Source organism: Trichomycterus rosablanca, chromosome 9 (genome assembly GCF_030014385.1).
Source record: "Trichomycterus rosablanca isolate fTriRos1 chromosome 9, fTriRos1.hap1, whole genome shotgun sequence".
In the NCBI taxonomy this organism is placed as follows: Eukaryota; Metazoa; Chordata; class Actinopteri; order Siluriformes; family Trichomycteridae; genus Trichomycterus; species Trichomycterus rosablanca.
The window spans coordinates 25,331,297-25,351,776 of NC_085996.1; the positions used below are offsets into that span (position 1 = coordinate 25,331,297).

At 37.3% G+C, this 20,480-nt stretch overlaps 1 protein-coding gene across 2 annotated transcripts in view; it reads left to right on the forward strand.

Annotated features, from left to right (window-relative positions):
• dnm3a (dynamin 3a) overlaps window positions 1-20,480 on the forward strand; it is a 64,614-nt gene that overhangs the window by 27,575 nt on the left and 16,559 nt on the right. Inside the window, exons 16-18 of one of the 2 annotated variants that reach the window (XM_063002152.1) lie at window positions 3,135-3,244; window positions 12,473-12,584; window positions 18,387-18,551. In XM_063002152.1, the coding sequence (XP_062858222.1) occupies window positions 3,135-3,244; window positions 12,473-12,584; window positions 18,387-18,551 (387 nt within the window). Of the gene's footprint in view, window positions 1-3,134; window positions 3,245-6,173; window positions 6,227-12,472; window positions 12,585-18,386; window positions 18,552-20,480 lie in introns of those variants that run through there. The other variant, XM_063002153.1, reaches the window with a different exon arrangement.

A 20,480-nucleotide genomic window follows, 5' to 3' on the forward strand; every position in this document is an offset into this window, starting at 1 on the left:
GAGTGAAGGTTAAAGATGAGAAGGTGACAGAATTGAATGGCAAGGACAGAGAACAAGATCTTTTTGAAAAGCTTTGTGTTTTCCATCTCCTAATTTACATTGTTGTATTAGATGTCTCAGACACCATCATCAGATTCATTCTCCATCTCTGTGTCCTCTCCTGCCATTGCTCGCCAAGCTTCAGCTTCTCCGCTGTTTTCTTATTCATGGTGTAATCCAAGCTGTTTCCTGAGACCCCTACCTTTCTCCGACAGAGGGAGGGAAAAGGGGGGAAGCTGCCCCCTCTTTCTCTTTTTGAGAAATGCTGTGTTTTAGAGGCTCAGGCTAAATAATGACTTCCACATGTGGGCTTTCTCTTTCTATCCTTCAATCCCTTTTTTCCTAACTTTTTTTTTTTTTTTACAATACCAAGTCAATGCCGCTCACTAAAAATCCTGCACCACCGCTGTCTTTTAGCATGCTTACCTCCAGCAATGCTAAGTCTGATTATGTAGATATAGATCAGAACAGCACCGAGATTCTGTGAAGGAGGTTTGGGACCTCGCTTCAGGCTGTTATTAGAGTTGATTGGTCTTAAACAGCAAATCGCAGCATCGGGATTCAATCTGTTAAACGCTCTCACATGATTCTATTTGATTCCCATTGTGTAATTTGTGTGTTTAGAATTTGCAAACACAGAAATAATCAAGAAAGATTCCATCCGCAAATTCCAAACTTCACATAACCCTAAACGCTTCAATGATATTTTCATCTTCAAACGCCCTGGCAGCAATTACATCTAGAGGATTTTTCCATTAACTGAAATGTTTTAATTACAGATTTTCTTTTGCATTTACTACTTTTAGTTGAAATAACATTTCAAGTCAATGAAAAGTTAGGTGCGTTTGGTTTCCCGTATGTTGTTTATTTGCTTCAGAAGTGGGTTTTAGTCTTTCAACGGCAACAACAAAGCTTGTATTACCTGTACATCATTTTTATCTTATTATTTCAGATAGAGTTTATCAGTACTAAGGAGTCTAAATGTGCATCCCACAAAGAAGTTTTAATAGTGAAGTCAAGTAAAAATTTTTTATATAGCGCTTTTTACAATGAACATTGTCTTAAAGCAGACCAACAGATAAAAAACCCCTATTGAGCAAGCCGAGGGTGACAGTGGCAAGGAAAAACTCCGTTAAAATTACAAAAAAAAACCTTGACAGGAACCAGACTCAGCAGGGACCCATCCTTCTTGGGTGGCCTGGAGGATACTTTAAATAAATAGGATTGACACAAATCATACAAACACAAAATTAAATTGAACTGAAAGTTGTAACTAGCAAAAAAATTCTTCATCGTTCAGTCCAGTCTGTGATAAAGTCCGTTGTAAGTTCTGGACATTTTTGGTGCAAACATGCCAGATTTCCATCCCATCTACATTTATCAGTTAAATAAAGATTTAGGAGAATTACCAAATCAGATTCTTCTTTTATTTGAATTTTACAAACCTTGTTTTTTTTTATTTGATATACATTATCAGTACAAACTAAGAGTATGATTTATTAAGATACCAAATTAATACCTGATACTGTACATGTGGTTAAGTCATATGATGTGGATGACTTACATACTCTGCCTGAGTCATAATTAACAGGTCTGTGTAAAGTAAGTACTTACACTAGACTTGCCCCTTTGCAGTTATGCTAAAGTGTGAAGTCATCCACATCTGTGGAAAATAAAGTACAGACTCTGCAGGTGAGAAAGAGGTGGTACAAACACGTGCAGAAATAACTCCCCGAATAACGGATTTGTCAAGACAAATGCTCAATACATGCAAGTTTTTTTTTTAAATACACAGTCTGCTGTAGAGCATTTTGTAAATAGGTGCCTTCATGTAATAGAGTTACTATTGTATGTGTGTCTTTGTGTTTTTAAAGAAGCATTGGAATGGGCTATAACTCTTTTTTGCAAGTCACAGTTTACCACACTGAAGTCACATGAATTTTATTTAAAAAAATATATATATATATTTATATATATATATATATATATATATTATATATATATATATTATTTGAAGATTTTGGATATCATTCAGGATATCATTTTAATTTAGCTAAGTACTTTATTAGGTATACCTATCTTGTTCATATATGTAGTGATTATTTTATAAGGGGAAATGTGCTTAATTTCACAGACCTTGTTTTTCAAAAAAATCACAGTTTTCCTGGATTTATGTATGTTATTTCATGGCAGTCATTAAGTAATATACATAAATTGAATAATAGAATAAATGAAAGCTACAATACACGGCACAGCCTACCTTAAAAGGTGCAAGACGGCACAATGAAATGGCTCATTTTTTACGGTCCGGTGATGCAATTTTCACGGCCTTGAATTTGGTAGGGCCTTAGCTATATCTAACATACAGGTGAACTTTGTGGGTTTACAGTAGGCCATCTGTTGCTCTGTTCCCTATTTATTAATCAAAAAGTGCCCACTGATTCAATACTAGAAGATGTGCATGAAAAAGATCATTGCTCTACAGAGTTTGGTCAAAGAGCATATGTGAGCTCAGACTCTGATGTTGTACCAGAAGGCCTGCCTTGTAATCAAAGTTCCAGGTCATGTCAAAGGTGTTTAGTGTGATTGAGGTCAGGGCTCTCTGGAGTTCACTCATCAAACCATGTCTTTACGGACCTCGCTTTGTGCACGTGAACAGTCATGCTGGAATGTGTTTTATTTTATTGGATCAAAATGGTTTAATACTGTTTTTTAGTAATGGGTGTGGCCTATATTGGTGAACTTGATAATTAGCAGGGACATCCACATACTTTTTAAGCTAAGCACACGATTACTGATAATGAAATAATAACAATATTAATGTTACAAAGTGCTAAATATTTTAACACAGCATCATTATTACTGGCTTCAGACACTGTAACTGTAATATTGTGGTCTGAAGTCGGAAATATGTAGTAAGGAGTAAGTAGGAATTCCCCACATCCGAATTTGAGTGGAACTCAGCATAAGCTCATAAGTCCTTCACGTCAAATTATGGATTCGGCTGAATATTTTTTAGACCCGACTTGAGGTGGCCTCCTGTTTCAAAGGCGCTATCATTTACTTCTGGCCCTGTGTGTGTGTATTCTATTTAGGAGAAGGAAAAGAAGTACATGCTGCCTCTTGATAACCTGAAGGTGCGTTATGTGGACAAGACCTTCATGTCCAACAAACATGTTTTTTCCATCTTCAACGTGGAGCAAAGGTCAGTTTTGCGCGCGCACACACACATATACACACACACACAGACGTGCACTGACACACGCAGAGTACTGGGTTTATGTAGAGAGGATTTGAATTTGTGTGGGTGTAAGATCATACATTTAAATCTGGAGGCACAGCTAGCTACAGACAAACCGCACTTAAGCAACTTGCATAGCTCAGCAAATACACACTGACCAGTGTGTGTGTGTGTGTCTGTGTGTGTGTGTGTTCTACCACTAATAAGAGGATGTCACACCCACTTAGAGCTGGGATTTAATTGTGATTTATTATAATTCAGTCATACATTCATAAGAAAAGCCTCTAAAGCATGATGCACTCTTTGACAAACACTTCATCCTCTTTCAAATGGCTTTGATAAAACAAAAGAAGACAAACTGCCAGCTGTAGTATTATTGCCACCTTGTTAAATCCAAAAAGGTCTCTTTTTGATTAACTAGCTTTAACATTTAATTAAATTTGAGGAATTCTTTTTTATGATGTATTAATTATATTAATATTATTATAATTAATAATTAAATATTATTAATAATTAATATTATATTATATTAATTCATGAAAAAAGGCTAAAAATAGAATTTTAGTTAAAGAAAAATGTTCTCAGATGTATTGGTTTATATTCTTCAATCTTCTCTGGTATTATAGGAGAAGACTCAGTGATGTTATGTTTGCAAAACTAAATGCTGGGCTGTCTAAAATTAGGACATTTGTTTTTTTTAAACAATAGTTTTTATTATTAATATCATAACAAGTCAGGTTTTGTAAGTAAATAAATGTAATACTTTTTGTACCCAGATGTGAAGCCATGAGTGGTAAGGTGGCACTAAAATGAACTACAGTATGACCACTTTTCTGCCCACTCCTGACAGCACTGTTTAAATAATCATACAAACCCAATTTAAAAAAATTTGGATGGTCTGAAAAAGAAAGAAATTAATTAAGTATTAATCTTTTTTTCTTGCTGTTTTAATATACAGTATATATCATATATATGCTGTTCAAATATATATGTCAAATGCTAAATACATGTTAAATCATCAAATGATTTACAAATCACTGCTTTCTGTTTTTATTTGCATTTTACTTAGTCCCAACATTTTCGGAAATTGAGTTGTACATTTTTAAGCAAAAACAATGAGAATACTGAGAACATTAATATATGTATTTTGATACATACAGTGTATCACAAAAGTGAGTACACCCCTCACATTTCTGCAAATATTTCATTATATCTTTTCATGGGACAACACTATAGACATGAAACTTGGATATAACTTAGAGTAGTCAGTGTACAACTTGTATAGCAGTGTAGATTTACTGTCTTCTGAAAATAACTCAACACAAAGCCATTAATGTCTAAATAGCTGGCAACATAAGTGAGTACACCCCACAGTGAACATGTCCAAATTGTGCCCAAATGTGTCGTTGTCCCTCCCTGGTGTCATGTGTCAAGTTCCCAGGTGTAAATGAGGAGCAGGGCTGTTAAATTTGGTGTTTTGGGTACAATTCTCTCATACTGGCCACTGGATATTTAACATGGCACCTCATGGCAAAGAACTCTCTGAGGATGTGAGAAATAGAATTGTTGCTCACCACAAAGATGGCCTTGGCTATAAGAAGATTGCTAACACCCTGAAACTGAGCTACAGCATGGTGGCCAAGGTCATACAGCGGTTTTCCAGGACAGGTTCCACTCGGAACAGGCTTCGCCAGGGTCGACCAAAGAAGTCGAGTCCACGTGTTCGGCGTCATATCCAGAGGTTGGCTTTAAAAAATAGACACATGAGTGCTGCCAGCATTGCTGCAGAGGTTGAAGACGTGGGAGGTCAGCCTGTCAGTGCTCAGACCATACGCCGCACACTGCATCAACTCGGTCTGCATGGTCGTCATCCCAGAAGGAAGCTGACGCACAAGAAAGCCCGCAAACAGTTTGCTGAAGACAAGCAGTCCAAGAACATGGATTACTGGAATGCCCTGTGGTCTGACGAGACCAAGATAAACTTGTTTGGCTCAGATGGTGTCCAGCATGTGTGGCGGCGCCCTGGTGAGAAGTACCAAGACAACTGTATCTTGCCTACAGTCAAGCATGGTGGTGGTAGCATCATGGTCTTGGGCTGCATGAGTGTTGCTGGCACTGGGGAGCTGCAGTTCATTGAGGGAAACATGAATTCCAACATGTACTGTGACATTCTGAAACAGAGCATGATCCCCTCCCTTCGAAAACTGGGCCTCATGGCAGTTTTCCAACAGGATAACGACCCCAAACACAACCTCCAAGATGACAACTGCCTTGCTGAGGAAGCTGAAGGTAAAGGTGATGGACTAAACCCAATTGAGCACCTGTGGCGCATCCTCAAGTGGAAGGTGGAGGAGTTCAAGGTGTCTAACATCCACCAGCTCCGTGATGTCATCATGGAGGAGTGGAAGAGGATTCCAGTAGCAACCTGTGCAGCTCTGGTGAATTCCATGCCCAGGAGGGTTAAGGCAGTGCTGGATAATAATGGTGGTCACACAAAATATTGACACTTTGGGCACAATTTGGACATGTTCACTGTGGGGTGTACTCACTTATGTTGCCAGCCATTTAGACATTAATGGCTGTGTGTTGAGTTATTTTCAGAAGACAGTAAATCTACACTGCTATACAAGTTGTACACTGACTACTCTAAGTTATATCCAAGTTTTATTTCTATAGTGTTGTCCCATGAAAAGATATAATAAAATATTTGCAGAAATGTGAGGGGTGTACTCACTTTTGTGATACACTGTATATCAAAATGTATGTTTCGAAATATATGCAAATAAAAACAGAAAGCAGTGATTTGTAAATCATTTGATGGTATTTGACAAATATTTTATTTAAAACAGCAAGAAAAAAAGATTAATACTTAATTCATTTCTTTATTTTTCAGATCGTCCCAACTTTTTTAAATTTGGGTTAGTATGATTATTTAAACATTTGACGTTCTCACCTGGCGCTGTGCTGAGTGGCAGCCAATTGCAGCAGCTCCGTCCTAGAGACATTTTTTTCTAACCTATATTAGGTTGATACTTTTTTATATCTACTTTTTTCATTCTTAGTTTTGTGTAGTTCAGACACGCAGTTTTTTTACATGACTTCACTATGGGATTAATAAAGTTATCTATCTATCTATCTATCTATCTATCTATCTATCTATCTATCTATCTATCTATCTATCTATCTATCTATCTCTCTCTCTCTCTCTCTCTCTCTATCTATCTATCTCTCTATCTATCTATCTATCTATCTATCTATCTATCTATCTATCTATCTCTCTATCTATCTATCTATCTAAGCAGTGCTGTCAGGAGTGGGCAGAAAAGTGGTTATATTTCTTTTTAGTGTCACCTTGCCACTCTTGGCTTCACCACTGAGTATAAAAGGTATTAAACAATCATTTAAAGAACATGACTTGTGATATTTATAATAAAAATAATAGTTTTAACAAAACCAGATGTCCCAATTTTAGACACCCCAGCATTTAGTTATTTGTGCAAACCTCCTTTTGCCAACATAAATATAAGTAGTCTTCTCCCACTAAAATTCTATTTAATATTTCTATGTATTAATTTGAAAAATAATTTGTATCCCATATTACAAGTTGTACTGTATTATGCAGAAACCAACCATACACTAAGAATACTAATATATTCTAATAGTTTTGTTTACTAATACTAATACTGATTTTATGATATAAACTTAAATCTTTTCAAACATCATGGCATCACACCACCTGGTATGATAAACTGCACCAGTCTAACCATTAGTCAAATTCACAAATTTTGAAAAGTAACATTTTAAAATAAAAGAGAACTAGTTTAGGTAGCACTGAGCTGGAATATTGCTAGTCCGTCTCCTCAGCCTGTCACTCCTGCCTCTGGTCCTCTGTGTAATGCAGTGGCTAAAATTATTGTACTTTCGCTGGAGGAATGTCTGCTCTCTTTTGCTGGCCTCTCTCTGCTTGGGAGTTTCCCGAAAATTCAATATGTTTGACACAAACTGGGAGCACAGAACTGGTGACCACGGCACACAAAAATGTAACAAGTACACCCCAACTCATGTACGGTGTAGATGCAGCCAAATTTGTAGAACTTAAGTTCACACGAGTTTATTTGCATGATCACAAGTTAATTAAACACTGATTTAGGGCACAAATTCAATCTGTGGGTTTACATGCACTTAAATTTTTTTAAATAGTAAAACTATGAGCTGGACTTTTATTAGATTTCTTTAAGTTGTGTACATACCCTACATGTAGTGTGTAGTGAAGCTGTTATTTTATCTATTGTTAATCAAGTAGCTTTGCCCAAATTGCTGTTTACTTCTCACCAATGGATGTTTTAATTAATTCATTCATTCATCTATTTAAAAGCTTTTGCAAGCCAGGATACCACATCTAACAAAAACTACTAAACTACTACTGGAATCCTGAGACCTACCAACTTTATTCACATATGCTGCTTGGCCCATGCATATTATATTTTCCCCTGAACACTTAATTTAGATAGAAACCATTTAGGACATAACTCTGCCTACACTTCACACGTAGGAAACAGTAAGAGTGTCTTGGCTATTTAAAAAAAAACCCCAAACTTTGCCTTTTTAAAATCAGCTTATTCGTAATTACCTGTATGTTTTGGGTTGGTGGGTCATCAAGTTCAGGGTGATTGCTGCTACCCTGGCATTGTTGTTAAATGTCTTAATACAGTTTGTAAAGAATTGTGGCCCTAATGATTGCAAGCTCTCCAGGCCCTTGAGCAAAGTAGCCCCAAATCATTGGGATTTCTGTTTATGCTTCACAGTTAGGGTAATTGTTGGTATGCAGAGCATCTATTCAGCATTGCAAATTGTAAATTAAATTTAAGGTACCACAGCAATGTAGTCGAGAGTACTAGTTAAGTGGATTACCTACAGAAAGCACTATATAAATATGTGCAGCTAACCCAACAACTCAGAGAGGGCTGTATGCTTTGTCCACACTTTACTACAAGCTGAGGCTCATTACCTAAGACATGAATATTTTATTAAATAATAAGTACTATTTTTTATTGCAATGCAGCCCAACTATCAGTTTTGTCAACAATAATAAAAAATCATTGACACAAGACATTCAACAAACCAACATCTATTAAATTAGATTTGCGGATCACAAAGCTGTCAATATCTGTAAAATAGAAAACTGAGCATGCTCAATTACCAAGTTTTCATAGTAACCACAAAATGGACATTTTGTCAACAAATGCATGAGAGAATGATTGAAATGTTTTAAAACAAGTGTTCCTCAAAGAAAGATTGGAAGGGATTTGCATATTTCTCCCTCTACAGTGCATAATATCATTAAACCATTCAAGGAATCAGGAGAAATATCAGTGCGTAAAGGCCAAGAATGCAAACATAGGCTGAACACTCGTGATCTCCAATCCCTCGGATAACACTGCATCAAGAACCGTCATCCATTAATAGCTGATATATCTACATGGGCGAGGGATTACTTTGGCAAACCTTTGACAAGCACTAGTGAGTTACATTTACAAATGCCATCTAAAACTTTTTTGTGCTAACAGACGCCTTATGATCGTGTTCAGGTCTTTGGGCTTGGAGGCATCTGGGATGGATCCAGATCTTTTTGCAGACTGTTATCAGCCAAGTCCAAAAGCCACAGTTTGTCATGGTATGGGGCTGTGTCAGTGCTCTTAGCAAAGGTCATTTACACTTCTGTGATGACAGCATTAATGCAGAAAAGTACACTGAGATTTTAAAGCAACATATGCTGCCTTTAAGACAACAACTTTTCCAGAGACGTTCATGCATTTTTCAGCATGACAATGCAAAACCACATGCTGCACATATTACAAAGGCATGGCTGTGGAAGAACAGGTCATAGGGACTGGACTGGCCAATAGAGAATGTTTGAAGCATTTTGAAAGGAAAAATGCGACAATGACGACCCCGTGCTGTTGCACATCTAAAGACGTGTTTGCAGGAAGAATGAGACAAAATAAAAGCTGAAACACTAAATCACTTGGTCTCCTCAGTGCCAAAACATTTTTTAAGTGTTGTGAGAAGGAATAGCAACATTACAAAGTGGTAAATGCTTTACTGTCCCAACTTTTTAAAAGTGTGTTGCAGGCCTGAAATGCAGGAATGGATATATGTTAAGAAATTAAATTAAGTTAAGCAGACAAAACATGAAATATCTCAGGTTCATCCTGGCTGCAATGAAATAAAAGTCAAAGTAAATGTAAGAAACTCTGTGTTTTTTTATTATCCAACTTTTTCTGATTTGGAGGTTGTTTTTTTTATCATCATGGATTTCTTTAACTTTTACTGGATTAATTGATCAAAAAGGTGTTTGGATAAATGATCAAAGGGGGCTTTTATTTAAGGTTGAAGGGTATTTTGTGTAAATTGTTAGTGGCTTTTATGAGTGATGGCATGTTGCCTGTACTGCCCTCATCGTGGTCAGAAAGAACACATTTAATTCTTTACTTAAAAAATACAGAAAGCAATACATTCCAAAAATGATGCAGAACCTTTTTTCCTTTGCTGTTTAAGGATGTTTTGTTGTTTTGCCCATGGTAACACATTCTAAACTATATTTCAAAGCTTTTGTTAGTCAGATTTATAAGCCAGTGCTGTTGTAGATAGATGCAGTTTATTTCTGCTTCTTGGCTTTGCTTAATACTATTAGTGTGTGTGTGTGTTATTTTGTATGTGTTTGTTATTGTGTTTGTGACTGAAATTAACTTGAACTAAACTGAAAAGTATTTTTTATTTGAAGTCTCAGTGGTTGCTAGGCGTATTGACCATCATTGTTAAAAAAAACACTACATACAACAAATTATGATCACATAACAAAAGCAGCAATTATTCAAGGTTTAAAGCAGTGGACTTCTGTGTAAATAGACATTTTATGAAAGAGGTCATTTTGCACCTCAGTGAACAGAGTTGTCACTACCAAAATGTTGGTAGTCACTACCAGTACCTGGAAAGATTTAGTAATTTAGGAAACCAATTCAATACAACTGCAAAAATAGAAATATCATTCAAACGATCCTTTAAAAAGTATTTTAATGTATTTTAAAGGTCTGGCATTAAAATTTTGTAGTTATGAACTTCTGAGAATCTTTTAAGAATATGTACGATATGTGTGTACAAATATACAGGCCCACCTGCCATTATGAATGGATGGATGGATGGATGGATGGATAGATAGATAGCTTTATTAATCCCATAGGGAAAGTCAGTTATTACAGCAGCTCAAGATACATTAAAGCAAAAGTGTTAAAGTACACAAGTATTAAAGTACAAAGTATTAAAGTACAAAGTATTAAAGTACACAAGTATTAAAGTACAAAGTATTAAAGTACACAAGTATTAAAGTACACAAGTATTAAAGTACAAAGTATTAAAGTACACAAGTATTAAAGTACACAAGTATTAAAGCAAAAATATTAAAGTACAAAGTATTAAAGTACACAAGTATTAAAGCAAAAGTATTAAAGTACAAAGTATTAAAGTACACAAGTATTAAAGTACAAAGTATTAAAGTACACAAGTATTAAAGTACACAAGTATTAAAGCAAAAATATTAAAGTACAAAGTATTAAAGTACACAAGTATTAAAGCAAAAGTATTAAAGTACAAAGTATTAAAGTACACAAGTATTAAAGTACACAAGTATTTAAATACAAAGTATTAAAGCAAAAGTATTAAAGTACAAAGTATTAAAGTACACAAGTATTAAAGTACACAAGTATTAAAGCAAAAATATTAAAGTACAAAGTATTAAAGTACACAAGTATTAAAGTACACAAGTATTAAAGCAAAAGTATTAAAGTACAAAGTATTAAAGTACACAAGTATTAAAGTACACAAGTATTTAAATACAAAGTATTAAAGCAAAAGTATTAAAGTACACAAGTATTAAAGTACAAAGTATTAAAGTACACAAGTAATGTTGTACAACTATGTAATTAAATAAATAGAACTCTTCATTGCAGTAAATGTAGAATATGTAGTATAGTCTTTATGAACATAGTGCTAGATCATGCCCCATGAGTCTATATGGGCCAGCAGGGGGCTTGACTGACAGTGCAGGTTCCTTTATCACTGTCCCCAGATCACTGTCCCTTCATTATCCAACTGTTCAGCAGACAAATTGAGCATTCTTTTGGCATTTAACAAGACCAGATTCAGACAGCCAGATGTTGATTTAAAAAAAAAGCAATAGTTTGCTTTACATCACAATTACTGAGTATAATAAATTGTTCATGGTGCTAGAACACAAAGATCATTTTCACATTTTGTACTCAGCATTCTTTGACCTTGTGTGGCCTCCTACTGAATGGTTTTACTTGTTTTTATTATCAACACTTATCAGTTAATCAGGGCAGCTTTTGGTTCAGCTACCCATTGTGTCTATGACCACTGCATGACTGTGTGTTTGTTATGCAATGGGTGTGGATTAAAAATTCACCAGGCTTGTTGACGTATACGTTAGTACTTGGTGATTATCTATTGGTATATAGTGACCCAGCCAATGATGTTCATGTGCTTGTTTTAACTCATACATTTACATTTTTGGCATTTAGCAGATGCTTTTATCCAAAGCAACTTACAGTTTAAGCAATTGAGGGTTAAGGGCCTTGCTCAAGGGCCCAACAGTGGCAACCTGGCAGTGGTGGGGTTTGAACCAGCGACCTTCTGCTTACTAGTCCAGTCCCTTAATCTCTAGGCTACAACAAGGTCTCATTTACTTTTGATCCTGGTCTAAGGTGCAGCCAGAAACATAATCATGTTATGGAAAAGCCCCATAAAAGCCCACGAACAAGGTGGGGTGAGGGATGTAAACGAGGAGAGGAACAACACAGTCATTAGGGGGAATCTAGAACAGATGGGGAGAGCTGGACTCCGGATTTGTGCTTCTACCAGAGCTTATCCAGAGCGCCAGAGACAAAGTCAGGTTTGGGAGAGAATGTAGAAGGGGTAAAGGGGGAAAAAGACACAAAAAAAAGGAAAAAAATAAAAAAATAGAAAAGTCTTTTTTTTCACAGAGGTTGAATGTATATAAGCATCAATGTATTGAGGCTAAATGTGTTGGAGTAATGGATGCATGTGTGATCAAATTCCTCAGTGTGTTTGTATATAAGTGCTTGTGTTGAGTATATGTGGTTGTTGCATCTATAGGAACGTGTATAAAGACTACAGGCATCTGGAGCTGGCCTGTGAAACACAAGAGGAAGTTGACAGCTGGAAGGCCTCATTGCTGCGAGCTGGAGTCTATCCTGAGAAATCAGCAGTAAGAGCTTATATTCATAGTCTGGAGTGCTGTACACATCCTAGCTTTAGCATGTATGCAATTGTGTATTTAGGTTTTATCCAACACTGAAGCCTGGATTATTATTTTTATTCTTATGAAGCCATTGGATGTTTAAATAAGTGAGATGGAAAGTGGGTGGCAAGGTCGTTTGGAAAATTCAGCTCTCTGAAACCGAATCATTCAAACTGTTTGCCCACTTTCCTAAATATAATAGCATAAAATGTTCTAAATGATACATTTTCTCCTCCATACTTATGATTTAAATTTTCAAGTTATGTAACACTTTTCTTTCAAGTCAACGCATTGGGTCTTTTTCTATAACAGGTTAAGGGTGGTTTTTCTGCTGGTCAGATTCAATGTTTTGTTGACTTGCTATGTAATAATCCACACATTCCATACAGAAAACAAAAGTCAAAATTATTGTTTATTTTCTGAATTTAAAAAAAATTATGTGGAAAATTTTAATAATAACATATGCAGATGTTTTGGCAAATTTATTTGTTTTTAATAAGTTACATTTACGAGTTATCTTCAAAAAGTTTTCGCACTTTTATATTTCGGTTGGAAACGGTGAGGGAGACTGAGACAGAGAGAGCTTATAGTCCGGATTAAGCGCCATCTAATTCCCACCTATTTGGACCTTTCAAACAAGCTTTAAGGGGAAGAAGATTTTCATGTGATGATGATATAAAAGCAGCGGTTCATCAGTGGCTACACACTTAACTAAAACATTTTTTGCGGATGGCATTAAAATGGTACAACGCTGGGAAAAATGCATCACAAAGTAAGGTGACCATGTAGAAAAGTGATGTATTTTGTTTTTGAAATTCGTAATAAATAGAATTTTAAAAGCGCAGAAACGTTTTGAAGAACCCTCGTAGCAAATTAATATGCACTAATATACACAGTCACCAAGCACTATTAGGTACACCATTCTAGTACAAACAGTACATTCATAGATTATTATAAACAGGTTATAAGCTTATATGATTATAAGCACTTACCATACTTACCACTTACAGATAAACTTTGTGGGTATACAATTACCGACTGAAGCACATCTGTTGATCTGTACTCTTTCTACCCTGTCACCATCTAGTATCCTACTTATCAATCTAAAGTGACCCCATAGGATTCCTGCTGAAATGAAAAAGCCTTAGACTAAAATAAATCTTTGACCTTTTTTTGATTTTACAAATATACTTACTTGCTTTTTAATAATGCCAATTACTAAGATTAATATATATATATATATATATATATATATATATATATATACAGTGTATCACAAAAGTGAGTACACCCCTCACATTTCTGCAGATATTTAAGTATATCTTTTCATAGGACAACACTGACAAAATGACACTTTGACACAATGAAAAGTAGCCTGTGTGCAGCTTATATAACAGTGTAAATTTATTCTTCCCTCAAAATAACTCAATATACAGCCATTAATGTCTAAACCACCGGCAACAAAAGTGAGTACACCCCTTAGTGAAAGTTCCTAAAGTGTCAATATTTTGTGTGGCCACCATTATTTCCCAGAACTGCCTTAACTCTCCTGGGCATGGAGTTTACCAGAGCTTCACAGGTTGCCACTGGAATGCTTTTCCACTCCTCCATGACGACATCGCGGAGCTGGCGGATATTCGAGACTTTGCGCTCCTCCACCTTCCGCTTCAGGATGCCCCAAAGATGTTCTATTGGGTTTAGGTCTGGAGACATGCTTGGCCAGTCCATCACCTTTACCGTCAGCCTCTTCAATAAAGCAGTGGTCGTCTTAGAGGTGTGTTTGGGGTCATTATCATGCTGGAACACTGCCCTGCGACCCAGTTTCCGGAGGGAGGGGATCATGCTCTGCTTCAGTATTTCACAGTACATATTGGAGTTCATGTGTCCCTCAATGAAATGTAACTCCCCAGCACCTGCTGCACTCATGCAGCCCCAGACCATGGCATTCCCACCACCATGCTTGACTGTAGGCATGACACACTTATCTTTGTACTCCTCACATGATTGCCGCCACACATGCTTGAGACCATCTGAACCAAACAAATTAATCTTGGTCTCATCAGACCATAGGACATGGTTCCAGTAATCCATGTCCTTTGTTGACATGTCTTCAGCAAACTGTTTGCGGGCTTTCTTGTGTAGAGACTTCAGAAGAGGCTTCCTTCTGGGGTGACAGCCATGCAGACCAATTTGATGTAGTGTGCGGCGTATGGTCTGAGCACTGACAGGCTGACCCCCCACCTTTTCAATCTCTGCAGCAATGCTGACAGCACTCCTGCGCCTATCTTTCAAAGACAGCAGTTGGATGTGACGCTGAGCACGTGCACTCAGCTTCTTTGGACGACCAACGCGAGGTCTGTTCTGAGTGGACCCTGCTCTTTTAAAACGCTGGATGATCTTGGCCACTGTGCTGCAGCTCAGTTTCAGGGTGTTGGCAATCTTCTTGTAGCCTTGACCATCTTCATGTAGCGCAACAATTCGTCTTTTAAGATCCTCAGAGAGTTCTTTGCCATGAGGTGCCATGTTGGAACTTTCAGTGACCAGTATGAGAGAGTGTGAGAGCTGTACTACACACCTGCTCCCTATGCACACCTGAGACCTAGTAACACTAACAAATCACATGACATTTTGGAGGGAAAATGACAAGCAGTGCTTAATTTGGACATTTAGGGGTGTAGTCTCTTAGGGGTGTACTCACTTTTGTTGCCGGTGGTTTAGACATTAATGGCTGTATATTGAGTTATTTTGAGGGAAGAATAAATTTACACTGTTATATAAGCTGCACACAGACTACTTTTCATTGTGTCAAAGTGTAATTTTGTCAGTGTTGTCCCATGAAAAGATATACTTAAATATCTGCAGAAATGTGAGGGGTGTACTCACTTTTGTGATACACTGTATATATTAGGGCTGTCAAACGATTAAAAATTTTAATCGCGATTAATTTCAGAATCTCATATAGTTAATCGCGATTAATCGCATTTAAAAAAAATCTGTGTAAATGTTATAGAAAACAAGGATTTTTAAGTGAAATTAAAATGGTGAACACATTTTATGCTAAATGTACTCATGTTAAAAACTGCTGGGACAAGAGAAAACTGTAAGGTTGTTTTATTCACTCACATACTAGGCAGTAATACTATCCAGCAGAGACCCTTGACTTCGTATATATGTCAGATTGAAGGTTAAAATTTCTCCATCAGCAAACATTGTAAGTGTGTTTTGACCCTTTGGGGCTTCCATAGTGCATGGAATAGCATGCTTGGCTAACGGTATGACTCTAGCTGTTTGCTATTCGGTACCGTAACAGAAGAAGTAATAAAGTGTTCTGCTCCCGACAACTTGTGAATATAGCGTGTATTTATTTCTTTATTAAGCAAGTGCATCACTACAATGCTCGGTTACATTATGTTAACAAACCGCAAATGAAACAAACGGTGGCAAGTCCGACGTTAAAACGTTGGTGCACGGTCAAGTCTCAACATGAACTACGGATGACTCGCAGGGCCAAATAGAATTTGCGTTAACGGCACTATTTTTTTAAATTGCGTTAAATTGAGATTGCGTTAATGCGTAATTATCGCGTTAACTTCGACAGCCCTAATATACGTATATATACAGTACAGGCCAAAAGTTTGGACACACCTTCTCATTCCTGTGGTTTTTTTTAAATTTTCTACATTGTAGATTAATACTAAAGACATCCAAACTATGAAGGAACACATATGGAATTATGTAGTAAACAAAAAAGTGTTAAACAAACCAGAATATGTTTTATATTTTAAATTCTTCAAAGTAGCCATCTTTTGCTTTAATGACAGATTTGCACACTCTTTGAAATTTTCTCAACCAGCTTTATTAGGTTTCCACCTGGAATGGTTTTCAATGAATGTTTGTGCCTTGTCTAGAGTGAATTTTTGGAATTTGTTGCTTTTTTAACGTGTTTGAGACCATCAGTTGGGTTGTGCAGAGGTAGAGTTGGTAAAATATAAAACATATTCTGGTTTGTTTAACACTTTTTGGTTCACTACATAATTCTTCATAGTTTGGATGTCTTCAGTATTAATCTACAATGTAGAAAATAAAAATAATCAAGAAAAAACATTGAAGAGAAGGTGTGTCCAAACTTTTGGCTGGTGTGTCCAAACTTTTGGCCTGTACTGTATATATATATATATATATATATATATATATATATATATACCGTATATATTCTGTTTATGCATTTTCTCCCCTTTTTCTCCCAACTACTCAATTGCACTATGCTTCCTCTCTACTGATGCTGATCCCCGCCCCGATTGAGGAGAGCAAGACTGACACACGCCCCCTCCGACACGTGTGCAGTAGCCAACTGCATCTTTTCACCTGCACGAGGCGAGTTCATATGCGGATCAGCTTAGTTTATGGAGAGCCACACACTGATCAACGCATTATCCCTCGAATCTGTGCAGGCGCCATCATCATCCAGCAGCGGTCGTAACTGCCTCAATTATGAGGAGTCCTTTACCGGCTCCCACCCTGTATGAACAACAGCCAATCGTTGTTCATGTAGGTGCCCAGCCCAGCCAGATGGCAGAGCTGAGTTTCGAACTGACAAGTTTGAAATGTCAGCTTCGGTGTGCCAGCGTGTTTTACCTCTGCACCACATGTGAGCCCTTACTAAGAAATTGTCTTTGCTCATTATATGATTTAATTAAAACACCTCACTAGTGGTCTCAAACCTTTTGGCCACACTATACAGTTGCAATCAGAAATAGTCAACCCCTCCCACCTTAGAGCTAATCACTGTTGTGTTCTCTGAGCCAAAGAAAAAAAAAGATCATCCCAATTGTTACAAAATTTTTAAAAACTAGCGTCTGATGTAACTCAGTGGTAACAATGTCCATATACTAAAATGTACATGAACTATATTTTTATACTCAGTATGTTTGTGTTTGTTAGTCTGTCGGTGCTTCGACAGCAGCAGCTGACTTCCTTTGACTACCTTTAAAATGTCTTAAGCAGTTTCCATAGAGAATGGTATGAGTTTACTCCAGTTTTTACTTGCAGCTAGAAAAAAAAAACAATAAATGATTCCCAAATGGGTGTCTGGTTTTGTAACTAAAATGTGTTCATGCTTTTTGATTTGGCAGGAACCAGTAAGACTTTACTTACTGGGACTTTCCTCTTCTTTTTTAAAGCGTGTGTACTTTCTCTGGCTGTGTCTTCTAAGTTTGTCACCTCTCTGACTTTGTCCCATTACTAGGGTGCGAGTGTTTTCCCTAAATGTGTCCTATTAAAACGTGTCCATGTGTGTCCTCTTTTTAAGTGTGTACTCTGCCACTTGGCCCAGGGGCTGCAGGCTCTCTACCGGCTGTTCCACCATAAGCACGCCGCTTGCATTCCTTAGTTCTTGTGTCACTGTATTGAAGAGACAGGATGAGGGGCGCAGATCTGTTTCTAATCAGCTCCCTCTCGTTTTACTCTCCCTCTTTTGTTCTTTCATATTTTTTTCTTTCTCTCTAATTTGGTGGTACTTGTTGACTGATTTCAGAGGTCTGTCAGGGTTCCCCATAAGTTGTTTTGACACCCGCCTGGAATATTCAGTATTGTGTTGAGAAAAAAGCGTTTCTTTATTTCTGTCTCTTTTTTTCCTCTATTATACTAAATCTGTATTATATTCAATAGCTGGTACTGCGCTTCCATTTCTCACAATCACATTTCCAATCTTCCAAAACCTTCTTTCCTTTTTTTTATTTGCTCTCTTGTCAATGTACCTTTTCTTCTTAGGTGGATGACGAAAATCCCGAACAGGATGAGAACTTATCAATGGACCCACAGCTGGAAAGGCAGGTGGAAACCATCCGAAACTTGGTGGACTCCTACATGGGCATAGTCTACAAGAGCACACGGGACCTGATTCCCAAAACCATCATGCACCTGATGATTAACAATGTCAGTTAACTTTTTTTCTTTTTCCTGTCAGTCAATCTGAATTCACTTGTAAAGTATATGCATGTTATAGCAATCTTGGGATTTCAGTCATTTCTGCAACTTTGCTTCTTTTCTGTAACTGAATGATTGGACCAAATAATTCCTTGTGTAAGAAACATGTTATATACAGTTATAACTACACATTTTTATATACATTTATATAACTACACATTTTTATATAACATCTGCTGGGTCAAAAACATACATGCAGCATCTTGAAGGCATAAGACTGGCATAGTTTATACTAATCAGCCATAACATTAAAACCACCTCCTTGTTTCTACACTCACTGTCCATTTTATCAGCTCCACTTACCATATAGAAGCACTTTGTAGTTCTACAATTACTGACTGTAGTCCATCTGATTCTCTACATACACCCTGTTCTTTAATGGTCAGGACCCCCACAAGACCACCACAGAGCAGGTATTATTTGGGTGGTGGATCATTCTCAGCACTGCAGTGACACTGACATGGTGGTGGTGTGTTAGTGTGTGTTGTGCTGGTATGAGTGGATCAGACACAGCAGCGCTGCTGGAGTTTTAAAATGCCGTGTCCACTCACTGTCCACTCTATTAGACACTCCTACCTAGTTGGTCCACCTTGTAGATGTAAAGTCAGAGACGATCGCTCATCTATTGCTGCTGTTTGAGTTGGTCATCTTTTAGACCTTCATCAGTGGTCACAGGACACTGCCCATGGGGTGCTGTTGGCTGGATATTTTTGGTTGGTGGACTATTTTCAGTCCAGCAGTGACAGTGAGGTGTTTAAAAAGTCCATCAGCATTGCTGTGTCTGATCCACTCATACCAGCACAACACACACTAACACACCATCACCATGTCAGTGTCACTGCAGTGCTGAGAATGATCCACCACCTAAATAATACCTACTCCGTGGTGGTCCTGTGGGGGGTCCTGACCATCAAAGAACAGGGTGAAAGCAGGCTATGTAGAGATACAGATGGACTATACTCATACTCCGGGTGCTCCGGTTTCCTCCCACAGTCCAAAGACATGCAAGTGAGGTAAATTGGAGATACTAATCTGTCCATGACTGTGTTCGATATAACCTAGTGTGAACTAATGAACCTTGTGTAATGAGTAACTACAGTTCCTATCATGAATGAAACCAAAGTGTAAAACATGACATTAAAATCCTAATAAACAAACAGACATAAACAAACAATATAGACAGGCGGCACTGTGGGTAGCACTGTCACCTCACAGCAAGAAGGTCCTGGATTCGATTCCCAGATGGGGTGGTCCAGGTCCTTTCTGTGTGGAGTTTGCATGTGCTCCCCGTATCTGTGTGGGTTTACTCCGGGCACTCCGGTTTTTCAAAGACATGCAAGTGAGGTGAATTGGAGAATGCCTCGGAGCACAAAGCAAAGTCTAAAAAGGCACGAAGACAATCTTCGTTTAAATAAACTCCAGTGGCCTCCACTGACCCCAGTGCCACTGAACAGCTTTGGAATGATTTGCAACATCAATTAAGGCTTTCTTGACCAACATAAGTGCAGAGCTGTATAAATGGTCTTTTGCCTGAATGGGCATAAATTCCTACAGACATACAAAGTCTTGTGAGAAACCTTCTCAGAACATTGGCTGAGGTTACTCTATTTTAATAACATTTGTTTTTAAAATGGGATGTCTAACAAGTTCATGGTAAGGTACTTTTGGCCATATAGTGTACTTGCCTGTAGATCGCTTATTACATATTTCAAGACTGAAGTGACTTCCAGTAAGATTTGAGTAAATGAGGCGCAGATCTGTTAAATTAGACCGCACGTTAAAGAAACACAGTGGAAAACGGTTTGTTAATAATGGCATTGCACACATGACAAATGCAAGTGCTTTCTGTTTTACTGGAATGCCAGAGAGAGAGACTTT